At 44.4% G+C, this 23993-nt stretch overlaps 1 protein-coding gene across 7 annotated transcripts in view; it reads left to right on the forward strand.

Moving 5' to 3' along the window:
• The window catches only part of RTN4IP1 (reticulon 4 interacting protein 1), a 68442-nt gene that overhangs the window by 23217 nt on the left and 21232 nt on the right, over positions 1-23993 (forward strand). For 2 of the 7 annotated variants that reach the window (XM_089332773.1, XM_002714873.6), the window contains exons 5-7: positions 11534-11582; positions 19921-20057; positions 22237-22420. In XM_089332773.1, the coding sequence (XP_089188899.1) occupies positions 11534-11582; positions 19921-20057; positions 22237-22420 (370 nt within the window). Of the gene's footprint in view, positions 1-1163; positions 1222-1278; positions 1518-11533; positions 11583-19920; positions 20058-22236; positions 22421-23993 lie in introns of those variants that run through there. The other 5 variants (XR_016233810.1, XM_089332777.1, XM_089332778.1 and 2 more) reach the window with 5 other exon arrangements.

Raw genomic sequence — 23993 nt, forward strand, 5'->3', positions numbered from 1 at the left:
GCTTATATAGCTTTGCAGAGGGAAGGAAGAGGGAGTGGCAAATCCTGTTAGGGTGGGGGTGGAGCTGACGCTTGTGATTGGGCTATTGGGTCACCTGACTTCTGGTAAGCCAGGCTGGGCTTAGGAACACGGCACCGTTTTTTGCTAACATTTTGTACCTGTCTAGTTTGATTGACTCAAAAAAACACACACCTTCAGGCAGCAGTTGGCATGTGTAACTTCCTGCAGCCCTGGTGTGGGGTCCTAGGCAGCCTTTCCTTGGGTGAAAGCTGTGTTTAGTTTCAATTCCCAAAGAAGGGACACTGTCCTGGCATGCTCTTAAAAGCAGGATACAGGGGTTTTTATGGATTTTGATATGGCCCTCTTCCCCACCTCCCTCTCTGAAATATGGCTGGGTAGAGAGCTTCCTGGGTGTGAAATTCTGAAACTCCTCCCAGAACTTCATAGTAGAACTAATAGCTTCCTTGTTCTAGGGCAGGGAAGTCTGTGAAGCTGCCCCCAGGGGAGTGCTGGGACCCACCCAACAGGGTTAGCAAACTATGCCAAGACTTTAGATGTGCAAATGCTGGTCTGTTTCCAAAGCCTGATCTCACATTTCTTCCCTTATTCCACCACATGAAAATCCCCTTTTTTCTTTGGCCCCTTTACACACATAGGCTAATGTCTACCTAGCTGCCTTAACAGTTTCTTAATTTATAAAGTAGGAACACATAAATAACTTAGAGCTCTCAAGGGGGGCAGAGGGGCAGCACTTTGTTGCAGCAGGTTAAGCCACTGTCCGCTGCTCCACTTCTGATCCAGCTCCCTGCTGATGAGACCAGGAAAGCAGCTGAAGATGGCCCAAGTCCTTGGGCCCCTGCCACCCACATGGGAGACCCTGAAGAAGCTCCTGGTTTCTGCCTGGCCCAACCCTGCTGTTGTGGCCATTTGGGGAGTGAACCAGTATCTCTCCTCTCTCTCTAACTCTGCCTTTCAACTGAAAAATAAATCTTTATTAATAAACAAATAAATAGATGAATAGAAAGCTTTTTAAAAATGCTGTTACACCAGATAATTTTTGAATATGGTATGACCTGATGGTGTCAAGGGGGACACTTGAATATTTAGTGCTCTGCCTGAAATTCATTTTATTGGGAAACTTTATACTTCACTCTGTTTGACAGAAGTATTAGAAATTGGGGCCAGCACTGTGGTGCAGCGGGTTAATGCCCTGTCCTGAAATACTGGCATCCCATATGGGTGCCGGTTCGAGACCTGGCTGCTCCACTTCCGATTCAGCTCTCTGCTGTGGCCTGGGATAGCAGTAGAAGATGGACCAAGTCCTTGAGCCCCTGCACCCCTGTGGGAGACCCTGAAGAAGCTCCTGGCTCCTGACTTAGGATCGGCGCAGTTCTGGCTGCTGCAGCCATCTGAGGAGTGAACCATCGGATGGAAGACTCCGCCCCCCCCCCCCCCCCCCGCCTCTCCTCACTCTGTATAACTGACTTGCAAATAAATAAATACAACTTAAAAAAAAAGAAGTATTAGAAATTGAAACTGTTAGAGATTGAAATATTCCTTCTCCATAAAGTAAATTTCACTTTGAAACTGTGTACCCTTGAAACAATGCAGTGAATTGAGGAATGCTTTTTACTGTTTTTTTTAATTCCTAAGGTTTATTTACTTATTTGAAAGGCAGAGTGACAGACAACTTCTGTCTGGTTCACTCTCCAATGCTGGCAGGAACTTTGGGCCAGGCTGAAGCTGGGGGCCAGGAACTCTATCGGGGTCTCCTACATAGGGGGCAGGAACTCCAGTGCTTGGGCTGTCATCAACTTCCTAGGCACATCAACAAGAAACAGGGTCAGAAGCAGATTAGCCCGGACTCCAGCTGGTACTCTGATACGGGATGTGGGCATCCTGTGGCAGCCTGACCTGCTGGGCCACAGTGCTCACCACCACTGTTTCTTTTCTGAGAGTAGGCTTTGACAGTAAAATTATGTCCTGTGAGTGTAAATTAGGCACTTGATTAATTCTGTTTATAGAATTGGACTCAAACTTTAAAATATTGTATTTTCCCCCTACCAATATGCCTGTATTGAAATTAGAATACCTGCCTAGTAATTTTAACAGCTTTCTTCTTTTAAATTTGTTTTTCTGCCTATTCTTCACCCTCACACTCATCTGTTTCTCATTCTCCTCAGTGCCACCCATGTGGGCTTTAGGTTTTTAAAATGTAAATATATATGTATATGTGTGTATAAATTTATTTCTTTATTTGAAATGCAAAGAGAAAGAGATATCTTCTATCTGCTGGTTTACTTCTTAAGCGGCCACGGCCACAATGGCCAGGGTTAGGCCGGGCTGAAGCCAGGAGCCTGGATGGGTTCAGGGGCCCAACTGCTTTCCCAAGTGCGTTAGCTGGGAGCTGGGTAGGAAGTGGAGCCACAGAGATTGGAACTGGTGTTCACGTGGGATGCAGGTGTGGCTGGCAGGCAGCCGCCCAATCTGCTGCACGACAGCACTGGCCCAGACTGGATTATCTGGTTAAAGGGGTAGGGGGAAGAAGAACCCCTGCTGTTTAGTTGCTGGAAGAAATGGTGGTGTTGGGGAGAGGAGAGGAAAGGTAGAACCTGTGGCTGAGTCAGTGTGATGTGAATGAACCAGCCTACACTCTGGGGGTCTCAGGAGGGCTCCATGAAAGGCACAGTGGAAACTTCACTCTTGGCAATTGGTGTTTACAGATTAGCTTTCTGAGTGACTAGGGTAAACTGAGGTTTTGAAGTCATGTGCTCTCCAGTGTGCTGTATACCTGATCATAGCCTGGCCATTCAAGTACATCTGCATAGCTAAAATGCCAGGAATCCCAGTGTTACTTTTCAGTTCTTTAATTCGACCTTCTGAAGTACCTGGCACTATTGACCACTCCCTTAGTACTCATCTCCCCTCTGTGGTTTCCGGAACACTGCACTTTGGTTGTTCTCTCCTTTGTGATCATTTCTTCTTATTTTTTAAAAGACCCACTTCATCCTCCGTTCTCACCACCGCCCCCCACCCCTTTTATTTTTTTTTTAAGATTTATTTGTTTTATTTGAAAAACAAGTTAGGGGAGAGATAGATAGAAATCTTCTATCCACTAATTCACTCCCCCAATGACTGCGGTGGCTGGAAGTGGGCTGGTCTGAATGCAGGAGCTAGGAGCTTCTTCCGGGTCTCCCACACGGGTGCAGGGCCCAAACACTTGGGCCATCCTCCACTGCTTTCCCAGGCACATAAGCAGGGAGCTGGATTGGAAGTGGAGCAACTGGGACTCAAACTGGTGCACATATGAGATACTGGCGTCGCAAGTGACAGCTTAACCTGTTGTACCACAATGTCGGCCGCTAACATCTTTTAATTTGAAGAATTTCCTACAGACTAGCATGTGCCTTTGTATGTCTCAAGCCTTGTCTAACCTTATTTTCTTTCATTGCTCACATAATCAAGTTCTAGGTACCCAGGTACCCAGGTACTCAGTCTTAACTTACTAAAATGTCATGATGCCTAGGTGAGTTGACGTGGTGAGAGATAGGAGTAGTCTTAGAAGACATTTTTACACTAGGACAGCTAGTAGTAATTTCACTCTATGTCAGGTGTGGGAACATGCAGTACAAGAGCCGTATAAGGCCTGAAGTCATTTGGTCTGGCTCTGCCAAGGCAACAACAGGGGCCCTCGAAATTCAATAAATATATAGAGGAGGCTAATTTTTTATTTACCATGGATGATGGTGGTGTTTTCGGTAAATATTTATTGATTTATTTCTTTGAAAGGCAGAGTTAGAGAAGGGGAGACAGACAGATATTCCATCTACTGGTTTACTTTCCTGATGGCTGCAACAGCCAGGGCTGAGCCAGGCCAGAGCCAGGAGCCTGGCATTCCAACTGGGTCTCCCACGTGGGTGCAGGGGTCCAAGCACTTGAGCCATCTTCTGCTGCTTTCTCAGGCACGTTAGCAAGAAGCTGGATCCGAAGTGGAACAGCTCTGAGTCGAACCGGTGACCATGTAGGATGCCGGCATTGTAAGAAGCGACTTAACCCGATGCGTCACGTCACCACCCCCTGCAAATGTTATAAATACCCCATAGCCCTTGACAGAAACAAGTCCTCCCGTTCTGTGCATTCTTCCCCATGAACCATATTGATGTTGTCTTCCAAATCCACTCTCCTGTAGCCAAATGTAGCATGACCTGGTAAGAAGAGAAATAGGTTTGAAGGGAGTGTAGAGGTGGAAAGAGGCAGCAATCTTAACTTTGTGATTAGCTTAAATTTTGCAAATTTTCCCAAAGCCTATGTTCATATAAGTACATTGCTAGGGTTTTTCTCAGGGCTGTGTGAGAGTAAGGGCCCAAAGCTTCTGCCTCATTGGCTTTTTGGTAAATCCTTCTCTGACTGCGCCACTTACTTCTCTCATCCACCTGTTGTCCTCTGTCATCACCTGTTGTCACCTGTCTTACGCATTGTTCTGTGCAGCATAGGAGGGACCAGTGATAAAGGATGATTCCCACTGCCTGCCCCATTTGGGAGATACAGTCCTGGTACCCCTGGTTAAAGTTCTGAGTGCTTTTCTGGTGGTAGAACCATTGTTCTACTGTCTGTGAAGTTCTTGGCCCAATATGAGTTAACTAAACCTTTATAAAAAGCTACCCTGGGCATCTTGCCAAAATGTATGAATAGCTTTGTTTTCATGGGAAATGTGTTTCAATTTCCAAACGTCTAATTCACACATGAACTCTTGTAAATACTGGGTAATGCCAACACGAATTACAGAGGCTTAGGGGAAGAAGACGTGCAAATCCAGCCTGCCTTGTCACTTGTGCATGATCTGTCTCCTAGCTCTGTTGTTCTACCTACTCAAATTAAGTTTCTCACTCATTCAAAGGAATAAACTTTGCTATGTTATGCTAAGATACTTTCTGTCTTATTCCTGTTTTTCTTTCCGGATTTAAAAGTGGTGTCTGGAGCTGAAAAATGTGATGCATTTGTAGCATTATCCTTATTTCTCAATGGCCATGTGTGTGTCTGCTGATGGCAGATTTAGTCAGATTTAAACCGTCTTTGTTGCCAGGCTGTTAGGGCTCCATTGATGGCATTCTAATCTTGTTCTGGGGTTCCCCCTAGAAGAGCATCATGAAACTCACACCTGAGGGGCCTTCAGAAATTCATAGAAAGAGCTAAGCATGGATTTCAAAGTTTTTTTTTTATACCAAAATACAAGGTTTTAATTCTATTTTGCCATGAACTTTTTGAAGCCCGCACCACTCCCTCACAAGACGGACAGTAATACTGAAAATTGTAATTGTAGAAGACTTAGGTATGCAAAGACTTAAAAAAAAAAAAGTGACTCAATCTTGGGAAAGAAACCAACATTACTTGAATACCTTCATGTGTGTTTAGGCAGAATTCAGAGATGGGACAGAATTGACAGAGTGGGCTGATTTGAGGGTTTAAGAATGCAAGTCAGCGCCAGTTCTTCATGTTTTCCCTCTGTCTTCTCTGTCTGCCCCTCATGGATTTAAAAGGAGCTCTGCATGTGGATGTGGGGAGTGGGGGAGACCTGGGATTAACAATGGGCAATGTTGAATGACGGTACTCTTTCTAAGGAGACTTGTGTTCTGGGCACTTTCTCTGTGTAAACCAGCAAACAATGTAGCACATCTTTCATCATTTTTTTTAAGATTTATTTATTTATTTGAAAGGCAGAATTATAGAGAATAGAGGCAGAGAGAGGGAGAGAGAGAGAGAAAGGCCTTCCATCCAATAGTTCACTCCCCAAATGACCGCAATGGCTGGAGCTGCACCTGTCTAAAGCCAGGAACTTCTTCCGGGTCTCCCATGCAGGTACAGGGGCCCAGGGTCTTGGGCCATCTTCCACTGCTTTCTCAGGCCATAGCAGAAAGCTGGATCGGAAGTGGAGCAGCCAGGGTTTGAACCAGCACCCATATGGGATGCTGGCACTACAGGCAGCAGCGTTACCTGCTATGCCACAGCACCTCCCCCTTTCGTCACTGTTAACAAGTCATTTTCTCTTTCAGTGAGGTTGGAATATATAGTGTGACCATTACAGCAAGTTTGGTGAAAAGTATGGCTCTGTAGAGAACTTAAGGGCTGTTGTGAGGTCAGCAACAGTAGTATGTCGCCTTTTCATTGAAAGTGCTTTGAAGAGTACAAGAATAGTTAGGTTAGCCACAGGACTTCAAACCTTAGAGGACCAACCAACTTATTGCTGGCTTGAAAAGTCATTCTGCCTGCTGTCTCTCTGGGGGCTTTGTTTGAAGAAGGGAACCTGCTCTCATTGAACCTGCACAAAACGTGGAGTCTATAGGATCAGAGGCTGCTGCGTCCCCAGGGCTGCTTCCCAGCTGACAGTGCCAGTGGACCTGCTCCTGGCCTCTTTTGTACTTTTGGGGCGCCATCAGGTGGCAGCGTCAAAAAATGAGGCTGCCACTGCAGAGCCTCTCCCTCTTATGCCACCCTGCTGCGAAATCCCTTCTGCTACTTTTACTTTGAGGAGCCAAGGCTGTTGGGGTCAAGGGTTATGCAAGAAAGGTGGGAGATGTGCCTGGCAGTTGGAGCTAAGCAGCCATTGAATTTGCTGTCCTCTTAATCCAGTGTTCCCAGGGAGAGAATTAGAAACTAATTTCAAGCTTTTGTGTACTGGGAGAAAACCGTAATGGGGTCTTCCAGGTCAGCAGGTGACACGCTCACTTGAAGTGGCAGCCGTCATTGCCTTGACTGTAGGATACGATGCTGGTCGGAAACCTGGCCGGATCTGCTGCATTCAGGATGGAACGGCCAGTGCAGGGCGTATTCTGTGGTCTGCATCCTGGAGTGCTTGCCGAAAAGCTTGGGAAGCAGAGCATGTGTAAAAGTTAACAGCGTGGCCAGTGCCCAACGTGCGGCACAGATGCGAGGATGCAGCGGAAGAAAACTGAGTGTTGGCCTTGAAGGGAGGGGAGACCCTGGCAGGTGGTGAAGACAGTCTCCCAGCTAGAGGGATGTGCCAGCGTGCATGGGGCGTGGGCAAAGAGAAGAGGGCCCAGGGGGTTAAGCTGCCTCTTGCGACGCTGACATCCCATTTTGGAGTGTCAGTTTGAAGTGCACCTGCCCTTTGCCAATGTGGGACATCCAGATGGAGTCCCTGGCTCCTGATTTTAACCTGCATGTTGTGGTCATTTGAGTAATGAACCAGTGGATCGAAGATCTCTCTCCCCCTCTGTCCCCCCTCTGTCCCCCCTCTGTCCCCCCTCTGTCCCCCCTCTACCCCCTTCCTCCCCCTCTCTCCCCCTCTGTCCCCCCTCCCCCTCTCCCCCTCTCCCCCTCTCTCCTTCCCTTTCAAAATAAATATTTTTTTAAAAAAAGAAAGAATGAGGAAAAGGGTAAAGGGAGTGGGAGAGGACCAGGGTCTCTGAGCAGGAGAGCTGTGTTCAGGAGATGGTGGGGGATGGTTGAGATGATTGGATTGTGCAGAACTTGAGGAACAGTGAACTAGCTGGGCAGAAATAAGAGGGTCAGATACTTCATAGGTGAATTCTTTTTGGATGTATCTATGAGACAGTTTTAATGCTTTTTATCCCCATTTAGGAATCACTAAATCTATAAAATCTGTAAATTGAAAGGATTTGGAAGAGTGGATCTTTGTTTTAAAGATTTATTTACTATTTATTTGAAAGTCAGAATTATAGATACAGCTGAATAATGTTTTCAGCATGTAACTGGGTAACTGACAGATAATCCCCAAAGCAGATAAAATTATTCAGCTTCCCAAAATTAGAGTTTTATTTTAGGTTCACCAAGAAGCTGTGAGTGCTAGAAGTAAGATATGCTCTGAGCACTTTTTTTTGGTTTGAAAGATTTATTTATTTTCTGGAAGGTAGAGTTACAGAGAGAGATGAGAAGTGGAGGAAGGGAGAGGAGACAGATACATAGAAATCTTCCATCTGCTGGTTCGCTCTCCAAATGGCCGCAGTAGCCAGAACTGGGCCAGGCTGAAGCCAGAAGCCTGGAACTCCATCCTGCTCTCCCACACGGTTGGCAGGGGCCCAAGCACTTGGGAGTTTTTCTGCAGCCTTCCTAGGCACATTAGTAGGGAGCTGTTTTGGAAGCAGAGTAGTTAGCCAGGACTCAAACCAGCACTGGCATACAGGGCGCGACAGTTGAAGCAGTAGCTTAATCTGCTTTGTCCTGATGCTGGCCTCTGCATGAACTTTTTTTTTTTAAAGATTTATTTATTATTTATTTGAAAGTCAGAGTTACACAGAAGGAGAGGCAGAGAGAGAGAGAGAGAAAGAGAGAGAGAGAGAGGAATGAGAGAGAGAAAGAGAGTAAGAGAAAGAAAGAGAAGTCTTCCATCCTCTGGTTTCTCCCCAGTTGGCCACAACTGCCAGAGCTGCACTGATCCGAAGCCAGGAGCTGCTTCCGGGTCTCCCACATGGGTGCAGGGGCCCAAGGTCCGGTGCTTTCCCAGGCCATAGCAGAGAACTGAATCAGAAGTGGAGCAGCCGGGACTCGAACCGGCACCCATATGGGATGCCAGCACCACAGGTGGCGGCTTTACCTGTTACGCCATAGCGCTGGCCCCCTGCATGAACTCTTTACCAAGAATACTAGCAATGTGTTTTGTTTCATTTTGTTTTAGGTAGCTCAGATTACAGTTTATAACCCCTGCCTTACAACTTTTGTAGGCTAAAATTACCATATCTTCTTTTATCAGAATGAGAGAAGAGATTTTGGGGCTTTTTTTTTTTATGTTAAACTTACCCAACACATGAAAAACAAAAAAATCACATTCCTGACCACATTCCTGCCAAAGTGGAATAATCTTCGTTTATTCATACCTGTTCTGTCAAGCTCCTCAACTGTCATAAATGGAAACCAAGCTCATCCTAAAAACAGAAACTGAGAGAAAGGGGGAGAGTGAGAGGGAGGAGAGAGAAGGAAAGAGAGAGAGAGCTTCCCTGCGCTGTTTCAGTCCCCGAATGTCCACAACAGCTAGGGTTTAGTCGGAGTGACGCAGGAGCCAGCACTCAATCCAGGCCTCCCTCACACGTGGCAGACACTCAGTTACTTAAGCTGACTCTGCTGCCTCCTGAGATCTGCATTAAAGGAACAGGAGTCCGGAGCAGCCGCTCTGATGTGGGTGTGGGCATACTAGCTGGTAGGCTGAAGGCCCACTCCCCCAGTCTCGGCCTTGATTTGATTTCCTGTAAAGCCCATCAGTCTGTCCTGTCCACCAATCATCCTTACTCCCCAGATTCTTACTCTGCTTACTCAATGCACCCCTCTTGCCGCTCGAGACCAGGGTGCTTATTTGGGAGTTTATGGATGGGGGCAGACATGAGAGGGAGAGTAAAGGATTATGAACCCTCTGAAACTGTGAACTTCCTAAAGTAACATGCAAAACTTGGAGTGATTATTGTATTATGTATGTGTACCATGTATGCTGGCAAGGAGAGGGACTCGAGACTAATCACTGCCTTATATACTCTTATATTTTATTTTCAAATTAAATTACAGCCTACATTGACTGCCTAGTTTCAGATCCCCAGAAAGCTGTTTGCACAGAAATGCACTTTGGTGTTTGTGCTACTGATCAGCCTGGGGGACATTATGAAAAGTGACTGACACTTGATGCCACATTAGGTAAGGAGATACTGTTGAGGGAATTCTTCCCAAGGGTTCACTTTACAAGTGCCCATCTAAGAACATTTCTCTGAAGACTAAGTGTAGGGGTGCCCGCGTTATCTACCTGTCACCACGACTTACATTACCTGCTAGCTGTGGAGCCCTGGGCTGCTGCAAGTGCACAGACTTTCGGCACCTCCTGTAAAGTGTACTGGGTCTGGGAGCATACGTTCTGTCCACAGTCTTAATCTTAATTCCCTCCCATTTTTTCTTACCCAAATTACAGAAGCTGGCTGTTACCCTTTATGCTTTAAAAATTACTACGGGGCTGGGGGTGGGGGTTGGGGTGGGCATTCAGCCTAGCAATTAAAACATAAATTAAATGCCTGTGTCCCTCATTGGAGTGCTTGGGTTTAACTCCCAACCCCTGATGTAGACCTTGGGAAGCAGTAGGGATGGATAAGTATTTGATTTCCTGCTACTCAGGTAAGAGACCTGGATTATGATCCTGGCTCCTGGCTCTGGCTCTGCCCTACACCTCCACCCCCACCCCCACCCCCACCCCCATCCCCAGCTGTTACAGGCATCTGGAGAATGATCTGGCAAGTGAAAATGCTCTCTGTGTCTCTCACTCGCTCGCTCTCTGTCTCTCAAATAAGTACAAATATTTTTTAAACTTTCTTTAAGATTTATTTATTTATTTATTAAAGAGAGAGACAGAGAGATCCATCCACTGGTTCACTCCCCAAATGGCCCCAATGGCTGGACCTGGGCCAATCCAAAGCCAGGAGCCTGGAGCTTTTTCCAGGTCTCCCACTTGGGTGCAGGGGCCCAAGCATTTGGGTCATCTTTTACTCCTTTTCCAGGCCCTAGCAGAGAGCTGGATCAGAAGTAGAGCAGCCAGGACTTAAACCGGCTCCCATATGGGATGCCGGTGCCACAGGTGGAGGCTTAGCCTACTATGCCACAACACTGGCCCTCAATATTTTTTAAAATTACTAAGATTTCTGAGCCAGTTATTTCCTTTAAACACTTTTAAGTGTAATTAAACCAAGTCTCCTTGTAGAGTGTTTCTTCTAGAAGTTACTGATTTTAAACTTTTTATTTCAGAATAGTTTTAAATTTACAGGACGAAAATTCTGTAGAAAGAGTTCTCATATATCCCACACCCAGTTTCCCTATTATTAATGTCTCATGTTAGTATGATACATTTGTCACATTTAATGAACCCACACCCAGCTTTTAATTTCACAGACTTCTAAATAGTGAGGAATAGGAAAATCTTTCAAGATCCACTCTTCTGGGGCCAGTGGTGGACAGCAGATTAAGCCACCGTCTGCAGTGCCAGCATCCCATGTAGGCACCAGTTCTAGTCCTGGCTACTTCACTTCTGATCCAACTCCCTACTGTTGTGCCTGGGAAAGCAGTGGAAGATGGCCCAAGTGCTTGGGTCCCTACACCCATGTGGAAGACCCAGAAGAATCGCCTGGCTCCTAGCTTTGGCCTGGCCCAGCCCTGGCAATTGTGGCCATTTGGGGAGTAAACCAGCAGGTGGAAGATTGGTTTCTTTCTGTCTCTCCTTTCCTCTTCTCCTCCATTTCTGCTCTCTCCCTCTCTGTAGCTCTGCCTTTCAAATAAGTAAATATTTCAACAACAAGAAAAATCACTCATAGCATATCTCTTAGCACTTCTGGCTTCTTGGTAAACCTAAAATAAAATTCCTTGTATAAAATAAAATTCTAATTTTGGGAGCTGAATCATTTTATTTGCTTTGGGGATTATTTGTCAGCCAGTTGCGTTTGAAAACATTGTCCAGTTATATCTGCTTAATGGTATCACTAATTGTGTATTTTTATTTTTGGATTTTTCCTTTTTTTTTTTTTTTGCATTGCAGTGTCTTAATCTTGGGTGCTTCAGGTGGAGTTGGTACTTTTGCTATACAGGTAAAACAATTTTTAATCTTGTAAATAGGAAGATTTTGTTTCTATGGATTTATAAATTCACATGTTATAAATTATTTTTCCTTAAAAAGCTGAGAGATAATTAGGTCTGGTAAATACACTATTAATTTGAACTTACTCTTCTAAGAAGAAAATGTTCTAATATAGACAGAGGAGGTGCTCCCCTTTCCAGTGGTTTGAGATGCGGGCTAGGTGGATGTCTGTCTAGCAGCTGCAGGAAAGCTGCCAGGGAAGAAGACCAGGGGCAGTGCAGAGAGACGGAAGTTTGCACTGTGGTAGGAAGCAACCAGTGCCAGTTGCCAATCAAAATGTCTGCAAACTCTTTTTGTAGAAATTGATAAGCTGAGTCTAAGATGTATACAGAAATGCAATAGAAAAAACTCTGTTTAGATGGTAATACTTCCCTACAGTGATCTACAGATTCAATGTAATCCCTACCAACATGCCAACTGCTTTTTTTTTTCCATAAATGCACAAGCTTATTCTTTTTTTTTTTTTTTATTTAAGATTTATTTATGGCCGGCACCGCGGCTCAGTAGGCTAATCCTCCGCCTTGCAGCGCCGGCACACCGGGTTCTAGTCCCGGTTGGGGCACCGGATTCTGTCCCGGTTGCCCCTCTTCCAGGCCAGCTCTCTGCTGTGGCCCGGGAGTGCAGTGGAGGATGGCCCAAGTGCTTGGGTCCTGCACCCGCATGGGAGACCAGGAGAAGCATCTGGCTCCTGGCTTCAGATTAGTGTGGTGCGCTGGCCGCAGCACGCCAGCCATGGCAGCCATTGGAGGGTGAACCAACGGCAAAGGAAGACCTTTCTCTCTGTCTCTCTCTCTCTCACTGTCCACTCTGCCTGTCAAAAAAAAAAAAAAAAAAAAAAAAAAGATTTATTTATATTATTTGAAAGGCAGAATTACAGAGAGGCAGAGCCAAAGAGAGAGGAAGAGAGGTCTTCCATCCACTGGTTCACTCCCCAGATGGCCACAGTGGCTGGAGCTTTGCCGATTTGAAGTCAGGAGCTTCCTCCAGGTCTCCCATGAGTGTAGGGGCCCAAGGATTTGGGCCATCTTCTACTGCTTTCCCAAGCCATAGCAGAGAGCTAGATGGGAAGTTGAGCAGCCGGGTCTTGAACTGGTGCCCATATGGGATGCTGGCACTGCAGGCTGAATCTTAACCTTCTATGCTACAGTGCTGGCTCCCCAACACATGAATATTTGTGTAGGAACACAAACCACATTCAAACATTCAAACCATAGCAACCTGAACAAAACAAAACAAAACAAAACAAAAAGTACCCAAGCCTCCAGAAACAGGCCTAGGACCCAGTGGCTGCCCTGTTGTGGTCAGCTGTTTCACTGATTGGCTCCTGGGGGAGGGGGCCTAATTAAGCCTCCCTCAGTGTGGGGCAACAAGGCCTTCCCCCAGTCCAGGAGCTAGTGAGCACCGTGATGAGGGAGGGCTTGGGTGCTGTGTACTCCCCAGGCCTTTTGCAGACCCACATAGTGCTGGGGGCTTCCCATCCATCCCTCTGCTGACTGGATTGAGAGGAGCAGGGAGGACTCTTGGGGGATGTACACCTTGACTGTGTTTGTATTCACTATTAGTTACCCGGGACCCAGTCTTGACATTCTGTCAACAAATGGTGACTGACTGTATCAACGGAAGGAGGGAAAAGAGGGAGGAAGAAAAACAGTACATCGCATGCCGCTGGTTAGAGCATAAATTGCTTCATTCCCTTAGGAAGACCGTTTGGCAACGTCTGCTAAATCTGAATATAAATATAACTATGGTAGCCCAGCAATCCCAGTCTTAGGAATATAGCCTAAGATATATGGGTAGAGACACAAGCATGTTTATCAAAATAGGTGTTCCAGAACTCTAGGACAGTACTCTTCCTGTTAACATTTTACAACTAGACACAGGAAATATAAGTAGTATAAAGAAATAAAATAAAGAAGTAAACTGTAGTCTGTTCTCCCAATGGAATATTATACAGTCATGAAAGTTAATTTCACACAATAAAGTAGATGACTCTCACAAGCAGAATGATGAGTAAAGTCAGCTCCCAAAGAGTGCATCCTCTACTTAATGGCATTCAAGAGCAGGTGCAACTAAACCATAACATTTAATTTAGTAAAACTATCGAAACAAAAAGCAGAAAGGGTTCCTATAAAATTTCTGTGAGTGGTTATTCTAAGGGAGTGAGGGGATTTTGTTGGGAAGTACAGGGACATGGGTTGCATTCTAGCTCTTGATCTTGAGTGACTGTTACAATGAAATTTGCTTTCAAATAATTTGAACTGTACTTTATTTTCTGTGTATAATATTTCACAACAAGTTTTTTTTAAAAAAAGATTTATTATTTGAAAGGCAGCCTGATGGAGAGAGAGAGAGAGAGAGAGAGATCAATCGATCTTCCATCTGCTGGTTCATTTGCACATGGTTGCAACAGCCAGGGCTGGCATGCAAAAGCCAGGAGCCTTGAACTCCATCCGGGTCACTCATGTGAGTTGCAGGGGCCCAAGTATTTGGGCCATCCTCCACTGCTTTCCCAGGTGCATTAGCAGGGAACTGTATTGGAAGAGGAGCACTGGATGCTGGGGTTCAAATTCATGCTCTGATATGAGATGCCAGCATTACAGGCAGTGGCTTACCTCACTGTGCCACAGTGCCAGCTCAAAAATATTTTGAAATTAGAAAAATGAATAATGAGTGTCAAGGTTGAATCCTATACAAAACAGCATAGGAAAAATGTGAATGAACAATAGGATAACCTATCTACAGACAGTGAAAGAATGTCACAACATGCCCATCAAACAGGTTAAAAGATACTTAATGCATAATAAGGACATGGAAAAACAAAAAGAAATCAGAATTGGAAGAAGGAAAAGACATAAACATGAAGGAAAATAATTTAGTAATGGAAACTAAACTAGAATGCATTAGCAAATAAACACAGCACATAATGCTGCTCTAATAGATTGTAGGGAAAATTTTAAGTTACAAAAGAAACGAAAAGATAAAAATAGATTCAAGAGAAAGTGTCAGATATTGAAAGCAAGATAAGAAGATTGATAAATGGGATAATAGGAGTCCCTGAAGAAGAAAAGCACAATAAGGAACAAGAACAGATAACAAAACCTACCACGTTTCCTACTTTCCTTAAATTAAAATGAGCTGACACTGCAAACTGAATAATCATGTCACTTCTCGAAGAGCACTGCCCCAGAAAAAGCAACACCAAGGAAGATTACTAGTAAAAATGCTGAGGAAAATGCTGACAAAATTACTAAAGAATAAAGGGGAAAAATCTTTGAGACATTCAGAAAAAAAGAGCACATGACTTATAAGAGAAATAAAATTAAATTATTATCAGATTTTTTTTGATGGTAGCATTTCAATGCCAGAAAAAGAAAAGAAAAAAAAAAAGCTCACAGAGTAACATGTTTGAGATGTTTGAGATATTCAAGGGAAGAGTGCCAAGTGTTTTTAATACAACGAAACTGGCCTTGCAGTATAAAGGACACATCTGGACTATGGTCAGCACACAGGAACTTGGGGAACACTATTCATCTGGCCCTTTTCCGAGCAGTCTGCTACAGAATGAGCTGCTGACAGCTAAAATGCTGAAGGAGACAGTTCATGGACTGGTGTTAATTGTAAAGTTACCTGTGGAACAAAATCAAATGAGGGCTTCAGCGGAAGCCATGTGTTCTGACTATATAGTGCCACTAGTTTTTTCAAAGTGCCGGAAAGCAAGGAGAGCACATATTATCTTAGTGTTGTTGTTAATCATGTTAGTAGTACATTAGGATTATATACAGACCATTATGTAGATAAGATATAATAGAGCAAAGGAATGTTCATGACATTTTAATTGTGTCATTCCTGTGTCAGAGCAGAGACTCTAGGTGTGGAACAAAGGAGATAGCGATGTAAAAACAAACAAGGTGTTAGGTAAAAACTCAGTAGTTATCTACTGAAATATCATTTCTCACTAAAAGAATTCAGAGCTTATTGGAGAGGTGATAGATTTCGGGTTTAGGACACAAAATGTATAGGAGTAAACCTGGAATGTGTTCAGTTGAATATATGCAGTATCAAAGACTAATCAGGTTATGTCAGAAGGCTCAGGAGAGGAGTGTTTGACAGTAGTGGTTAGCCTAGCTTCCTGCTAATGCGTACTCTGGGAGACAGCAGATGATGGCTCAAGTTCTGGGCCCCTGACATCCTTGTGGGAGACCCACATTGAGTTCCTGGCTTTTGGCTTTGGCTTGACCCAGCCCCTGATATTGTGGGCATTTGAGCAGTGAACCAGTGAAAAGATCTCTTTATGTCTCTTTGCTTCTTTGTTTTTCTGCTTTATAATATGAAAATGAAAATAAAGAAAAAAAAATTTTTGACAGGCAGAGTGGACAGTGAGAGAGAGAGAGAAAGGTCTTCCTTTTTCCATTGGTTCACCCCCAATGGCTGCTGCGGCTGGCGCACCGCGCTGATCTGAAGCCAGGAGCCAGGTGCTTCTGGTCTCCCATGGGGAGCAGGGCCCAAGGACTTGGGCCATCCTTCACTGCACTCCCGGGCCACAGCAGAGAGCTGGACAGGAAGAGGAGCGACCGGGACAGAATCCGGCGCCCCGACCAGGACTAGAACCTGGTGTGCCGGTGCCGCAGGCAGAGGATTAGCCTATTGAGCCGTGGCTCTGGCCCAAAAATGTTTTTAAAATTACTTGGAAGCTAATTTGAAGTCTCAAAGATGTCACGATTTGAGCTTCCATGATATTGATAATTACAATGGATTGAAAAGCTTTATATATATTTAAATCTATGAGTTCATGATTGTTTCTTTTTAAAATGGTCAATTTGGAATATGATAGGGAACTGATTTATTATCTTACAAACTGATAATTTATTCCGCCTTTCCTCTATAAACTGTATAGCTGAGTTAACCAACTACTATGTGAGGGGAGATGTTCCTTTATAAAAGTATCCCAACTACCAAGTGAAAAGAGAGAATTAGGATATTACTATTTTACAAACACCAGTTGACAGATATTAAGCATTTGCATTTGCCAAGATCATAAAAAGAGCAACAACCAGACATGGTGTGCCTCCTCCAGTTTTGCCAGACACTCCCCACAGTTCTGCTAAAGGAATTGAAGCTGAATCTAATCCAGTCCCTAGATCCATCTGCCAGCTTGCAGAAAATGCAGGACAGAGCAGCATGTGGGACTGCCCTCTGAGCCTGCAATCAGAAGTTCCAGGTGGTGGGAAACTGCCATTGCATGGCCTGCATTCTCCAGGTGGATTCTAGGAAAGCAACGCAATAGAAGAGCCGCCTTATATGCCTATAATTTAAGACACTTAAAATACACCATATTTTTTAAATGCACAAAACTCAACTGTAATGTCTAGTGAATGTGTATTTGGGTGCTAAAACTTTTAAAGCAGGATACTAATGTCTGAATGGGGAGGGTGGGTAGAGGAGGGGTCAGGTTGGATAGGCACATTAAAGAGCTTTGGAATGGCTGCCTGCTTTTGTTTGTTTGTTTTCTGGGTAGTGATTGCCTTACAAGGGTTTTCTATATGTTTTTTATTTTATATAAAAAAACTTTAAATATTTTTTTTTAGGTTGTCTTTTTTAAAAGGTTTAGTTTTTATTTATATTCATCTACTTAGAAGGCAGAGTTACAGAGAGAGAGAAACAGAGAGACAGAGAACGAGCACCAGCACACTTGCACACTTGCACACTGATTTACTCCCGAAATGCCCACAAATGTAGGGATTGGCCAGGTTGAAGCCAGGAGCCCAGGGCTATGTTTGGGTCTCCTAAGCAGGTGCAAGGCCCCAAGCACTTGAGCCGTCACATGCTGCCTTCCACAATGCAGTAGCAGGAAGCTGGATTGGAAGCAGAATATCTCAGATGCAAGCAGTCACTCTAATATGGGATATGGGCATTGCAAGTGAAAGCTTAACCAGATGTGCCCCAGTGCCCATCCCTAAAACTGTTCTCAAAACTTTTTAGTGGAGTCATTGGGCATCCCATATGAGCACTGGTTCAAGTCCCCATTGCTGTACTTTTTTTTTTTTTTTTTTTTGACAGAGTTATAGACAGTGAGAGAGAGACAGAGAAAGGTCTTCCCTCTGTTGGTTCACTCCCCTAATGGCTGCTACAGCCAACGCTGCACCGATCCGAAGCCAGGAGCCAGGTGCTTCCTCCTGGTCTCCCATGCGGGTGCAGGGACCCAAGCACTTGGGCCATCCTCCACTGCACTCCCGGGCCACAGCAGAGAACTGGACTGGAAGAGGAGCAACCGGGACTAGTACCCAGCACCCCAACCGGGACTAGAACTCGGGGTGCCTGCGCTGCAGGTGGAGGATTAGCCAAGTAAGCCATGGCGCCAGCCTGCTGTACTTCTTACCAACTCCCTGCAATGTTCCTAGGAAAGCAGCAGAAGGTGGCTCAAGTGCTTAGGCTTCCACCACCCATGTAGGAGACCCAGATGAAGTTCCTGGCTCCTTGCTTAGGCTTGGCACAGCAACAGCTGTTGTGGCCATTGAGGGAATGAACTAACAGATGGAAAATCTTTCTCTTCCTCTCTCTATGTCACTCTTCCTTTCAAATAAATAAAATAAATCTTAACAAAACCAAAAAACTTGGGACCAACATTGTGTTGTGGTGGGTTAAGCTGCTGCCTTTGATGTTAACATCTAAAATGGGCACTGGGTCAAGATTATGAATGAGCTTAAAGCTCTTTATTTCTGGGGCCAGTGCTGTGGCAGCACCAGCATCCTATATGGGCGCTGATGCAAGTCCCAGCTGCTCCACTTCCAAACCAACTCCATGCTGATGTCCTAGGAAATCCATAGAGGATGATCCAAGGGCTTAGGCCCCTGTACCCACAAGGAAGACCTGGATGAAGCTCCTGGCTCGTGGCTTCTGCCTGGCCTAGTCCTGGCTGTTGTGGCCATTTGGGGAGTGAACCAGCGGATGGAATATTTCTCTCTCAGTCTCTGATTCACCATCTCTGTAACTCTGACTTTCAAATTAATAAGTAAATCTTAAAGAAAAGCTCTGTTATATTTTACAGGTATTTATGTAGCATGTTGGTGTGACATAGAGTGGGGATTTGATAGTGAACAAAACAAACACAACCTTTATATTCTGATGAACTTTGCCACTTATATTAGGGAAGAAGTTGGTGCTCAGAACAGGGTTAAGGGAAAAGCTAGTTTGTTGCAGCCTATATCTGTCAGTGCAGAAATTTCTTTGTGAACTTCAAGTAGCTGCTCTCCAATTAGGCTGAAATAGCTAATTCCATGACATTAATTCCATTACATTTACATTATAGAAAATAAATATAGTAGTTTTGGAGTAGGATACATTCTGATACTTAATCCTGAATAACATTAGAATTCAGCTCATCTTTTTGTTTAAATCTAGTAATTCTTTAAAATGTAAGGCATCTGCATTTTAAAGTTGGTGACTATTTAGTTCTTCCCTCTACAGGGGAGAGGACTTTATCTATGTGTGGTTTTTAATTTATTTGGCTCACTCCCGAAATGCCCAAATAGCTGGTGCTGTGTCAGGCTTAAGCCCAGTACCTACCCTCTAATCCACGATTTAAAAATAAAATACAGTGGGCTAAGCTGAACACACCCCACATTGGAGTATCTGGATTCGAGTTCCATCTCGGCTTCTCTTTTGGCTTCTTGCTAACACACCGCACCCTAACAGCTCAAGTTCTCGGGTCCCTGCTGTCCACATCCGAGACCCAAATGTAGCTTCTGGATCCTGGCTGTTGCAGGCAGTTGGGGAGAGAACCAAAAGATGGACGATTGGTCTTTCTGCCACCCGTCCTCCCTCCCTATCTCTCTGCTTCTCAAATAAAATACATCAAAATAAAATGCCCATAGTTTCTTCTACCTCTCTCTAAAATCACCTTTCATATTTTGGACATTTTCTGAGTACATGGGATATTTTATTTTATGGCATTTACCTTTGTCATCACTGAAAGTGCTAAATTTGAGGCCGTTTAGTCCTGTCTTTGCTGATACCGGTGAGGCACTGACACCTTCTGAGTGAACTGATTAAAACTATGTGAGCAGGCGACTGGCTGTCTCGTTCAGGGTAAATAAGGTCTATTTCTTGGGAATTCCCTTCGCGAACATGAGTCTACTTGTTTTCACTGGTTGCTGACAGATGGCTTCCTATAGTTCTTGTAAAGATGAGAGAGTTCTCTAGAGATCAGTCTGATGGATACACAGAGGGTGCCAACTTTTTTTTCTTTTGATGAAGTCAACTTTTCTACTTTCCTTTTTTTTTTTTGGCAGGTAATGAAAGCGTGGGGTGCTCATGTGACGGCAGTTTGCTCTCAAGATGCCAGTGAACTTGTAAGGAAGCTTGGGGCAGATGATGTAATTGATTACAAATCTGGAAGTGTGGAAGAACACTTGAGATCCTTAAAACCGTATGTATTAGGACAGTGTTCACATGGGGAAGGTGGGGACAAGGACCGTTGATAATATGGAAGTGTGATTTGGCTTGGTGGCCTTACAGTCTTGCTCGAATCGTAAGGAGTACTCGATGAAAACATTCCATGTCTTCAGAAGTCATTTGGGCAGGCTTCTGTTGTTAATTCCAGATGTTAACACACTTAATGTGATCAATACTGGGAAGTTATTTAGCTTACATGGTCTTTTGCTGAATTTTAAATTAATTTTTATTTTTAAATTAACCTTAACTTACTGTAAAAGATGTGAAGACAGAATTGGAAGTGTGTTCCCTGTGGTGGCATTTGTTGTCACTGCAGGAAGAATATGGAATAGCATGTGAAAATAACATGGTTAACACTAAACACAATTTAAAAAAAAAAAAAAATCTTTATTTGAGGGGGGCCTGCGCTATGCTGTAGCAGGTTAAGCTGATGCCTGTGATGATGGCATCCCATGTCAGCACTGGTTCGAGTCCCAGCTGCTCCATTATGACCCAGCTCCCTGCTAATGCACCTGGGAAAGCAGTGGCAGATGGCCCAAGTACTTGGACCCCTGCCACCCACTTGGGAAACCTGGATGAAGCTCCTGGCTCTTGGCTCTGGATCAGCCCAGCTTCAGCCATTTGGGGAGCAAACCAACAGATGAAAGATCTTTTTCTGTACTTCTCTCTCTCTGACACTATAACTCTGCCTTTGAAATAAATAAATCTTTTAAAAAATTATTTGTTTGAAAGGCAGAGACAAAGAGATATCTCCTCTCTACTCATTAGTTCTTCAAATGCCCACAGCAGTTGGGGTTGGGCCAGGCTGAAGCTGGGAGTTGCAAACTCAATCCAGATCTCCCATCTAAGTGACGGGTCTCCCACATGGGGGCAGGACCCCAAGCACTTGGGCCATCTTCTACTGCTTTCCCGGGCCATAAGCAGAGAGCTGAATCAGAAATGGAGCAGCCAGGACCCAAACCGGCCTCCATATGATATGCCGGAGCCATAGGCGGAGGCGTAACCTGCTACACCACAGCGCCATTCCCTCTGAGTATCTTCATATTTGTTTACTCAAAAATTTGGGAGTGGAGCAGGCTTCTCTACTGAGAAGAATGGTCTGTGACTAGTGTCCTCCTGCATTTCTTATTCTTCAAACTCTGCTTGCCCTTCTTCACTTCAGTCTCATGAAAAACTCAAGATCCACAAAGTTGGCCAAAGCTGATTTTAGAGGCTTTCATGTTTGTCTTCATCCAAATGAATTCGGAAGGGAAAAGACTTACCAGAAAGGAATTAATCATTGATTTGCTTAATTTGTATGCATGTATTCTTTAAATAGATCTTTGTTTTCAAAAGCACTTAAAAGCATCATTGGATTTTCACCTCTTTTAAGTAGAGCATAGTGATTATAGCAGCTTTAGGTTAGATTAAGGAGCTGAATATTTTTGTGGATTCCATAATGACTAGATTTTGGGAGCAGGTCAGAGCAGAATTGAAGATTGAGGAAGCTGTTGATTATTCCTGGGCATTGTCCTGATGTCCTGATGTTGTACATCAGGATAAACTAAAAGGGAGAAATTTCCAGAAGGCCAAGAGGTGCTTCTACAAACATTTCTGACTGGAGGGAGTACAAACAAATCGTTCTTGTGGTGAAAACTGTGTACACTTTGAAGTAGCGTATGCATTAGTTCATACTCTGACTTGTGCTCAATGGATAGGTTTGCAGTTTTCTATAAAGATTAAGTAAGAACTTCTCAACCTTGACAACCTTAGGCTCTCGACATTCGACTGTGTAGGCTGGATAATTTTTGTTGTGGAGGGCGTGGGGGAGAATCTTCTGTGCATTGTAGGGAGCCCAAATCACCATTGGTTCAGAACTACTTGTGGAAGTCATTCTGAAAGTATTAGAAACTGATAGAGCTTTTATGAACAAAACTATTAGTCTCATTTGATTTACCTTAGAGAAGAGCCGGAGATCCAGTGAGCAGCTGTGTCCTTTCTTTTGTGTCACAGCGACCACCACTCTGCCGTGTGGTGCAGGGTAGCGTGGTTTGTGTGGTTTGTGAGCAGTCACTGAAATAAACCCTCCAGCCAACTGGTGGCGGGGGCAAAGGGGCATCTGGGCCTTGTGCAAAGACTAACAAGGATGTTTTGATGTGGTTCTTTCTCTCCAGGTTTGATTTTATCCTTGATAATGTGGGTGGATCCACTGAAACATGGGTTCTAAATTTTCTCAAGAAATGGTCAGGAGCCACCTATGTGACTTTGGTGACTCCCTTCCTCCTGAACATGGACCGGTTGGGCATAGCAGATGGCATGTTGCAGACAGGAGTCACCATGGGTTCTAAGGCATTGAAGGTAAGAAGGAGGGTATGGTTGATGAGAGGAAGCAGGCGCCTCCCGCTGCTAGAAACTGGTTTGCCTCGTGGCTGTTTTCTCTCCTGGAGACAGCATAGCACAGTGGCTGCAAGTGTGGACTCTCGAGTTATAGCACCTGGGTTCAAATTCTGACCTGCACTTAGTAGCTGTGTGACCTCTGCTAGTCACTTAACATCTTGCAGTTCTCAATGTCATCCCTGTAAAATGGGGATAATCACATATCTGCCTTACTGGGTCATTGTAAGGATACAGTGAGATCATCTGTGTGAGGATTTTGGCACCATGCCTATTGCATGAAACGCTCTTAGCAAACGTCAGCTTTTCTTAGTAGCTGCTCTTTCTCTCTCAATGCCTTCTGATATGATATGAAACTTGATGATTCCCCCTCTCTGTCTCACCAGTCTTGACACATACAGTCTCCTGTATTGAAAGGTGGAGTTCTATTAAGATAACATACATCTGGTCTTTCTGTGGTGGCAGCATTGGGATATGACAGTGTATGCCAGTGGTGGCCAGACTTGGGCTTTCAGACTTTTAGAGGTGTGTGGGCTTTTTTTTTTTTTGGAATTTGAAACCTAATGGAAGTTGCATTCTTGCATCAGTGAGGCTACAGAGGCTCGTAGAAGCATCATGCCTTTGCTGGGTTGTATCATCTTAGCCCAACACTGCATAGCCCATGTGAGTTTGAAACTCTGGCTACCAATGGTATCAGGAGAGTCTCTGGGACATGATTAATCAGCCTGAGTCCGTTAGCAGGGCCGTATGGAGCCATAGTATGCAAAAAAGATTGAGGGTGGTGGAGACTAGCCCAGGCAGCCTTAGTTCAGGGACTTAGTGGAGATTTGAGAGTCGGCTCTCCACTATACATGGTAGCCTCTTGTCATTACACTGGGGACAGGAGCTTATATAATTTCTTGTTATAAATTGTTGATCATTATAGACACTGACTTAAAATATGAATCAGTATTGGAATATGTGACAGAAAATATAAAGGTAAGCTCAATATTTTTTATTTATTTACAGAAAGACAGTAGGGAGTTCTTCAGTGGTAAAAAGATTGTGAGTCACTGGTCCATCCAGCCAACACTCAGCCATGTTTGTGAGATGACAGGCTTGGTAATTATCCTTAGTTGATTCTTTATTCTAGAAATTAAATTAATTTGGGATCTTTCAGGGCGTGACTTTGAGCACTTTGGTCTCTTAAATTCTGTGTTCTAAAAAATACTTAGAGTTGGTGAGGTAGAGCTCCAGGAGAGGAGACCATGACTCAGTTCTTAGGCAACACTGGCAGGTCTGGGCAGTAGAGATGAACAACTCCAGCTGCAGTTCTGTGTGTGTGCTTGTTGTCGTTGGTTAAAGAATTTATTTTATTTATTTGAGAGGCGGAGTCACAGAGAGAGGAAGAGACAGAGAAGTCTTCCATCTGCTGGTTCACTTCCCAGATGGCTGCAACAGCTGGAGCTGGGCCAGTCTGAAGCTAAGAGCTTCTTCCTGGTCTCCTACGCAGGTACAGGGGCCCAAGCACTTGGGCCATCTTCTGCTGCTTCCCAGG

Source organism: Oryctolagus cuniculus, chromosome 5 (genome assembly GCF_051225735.1).
Source record: "Oryctolagus cuniculus isolate XC-2025 breed Fujian yellow rabbit chromosome 5, ASM5122573v1, whole genome shotgun sequence".
Taxonomy (NCBI): domain Eukaryota; kingdom Metazoa; phylum Chordata; class Mammalia; order Lagomorpha; family Leporidae; genus Oryctolagus; species Oryctolagus cuniculus.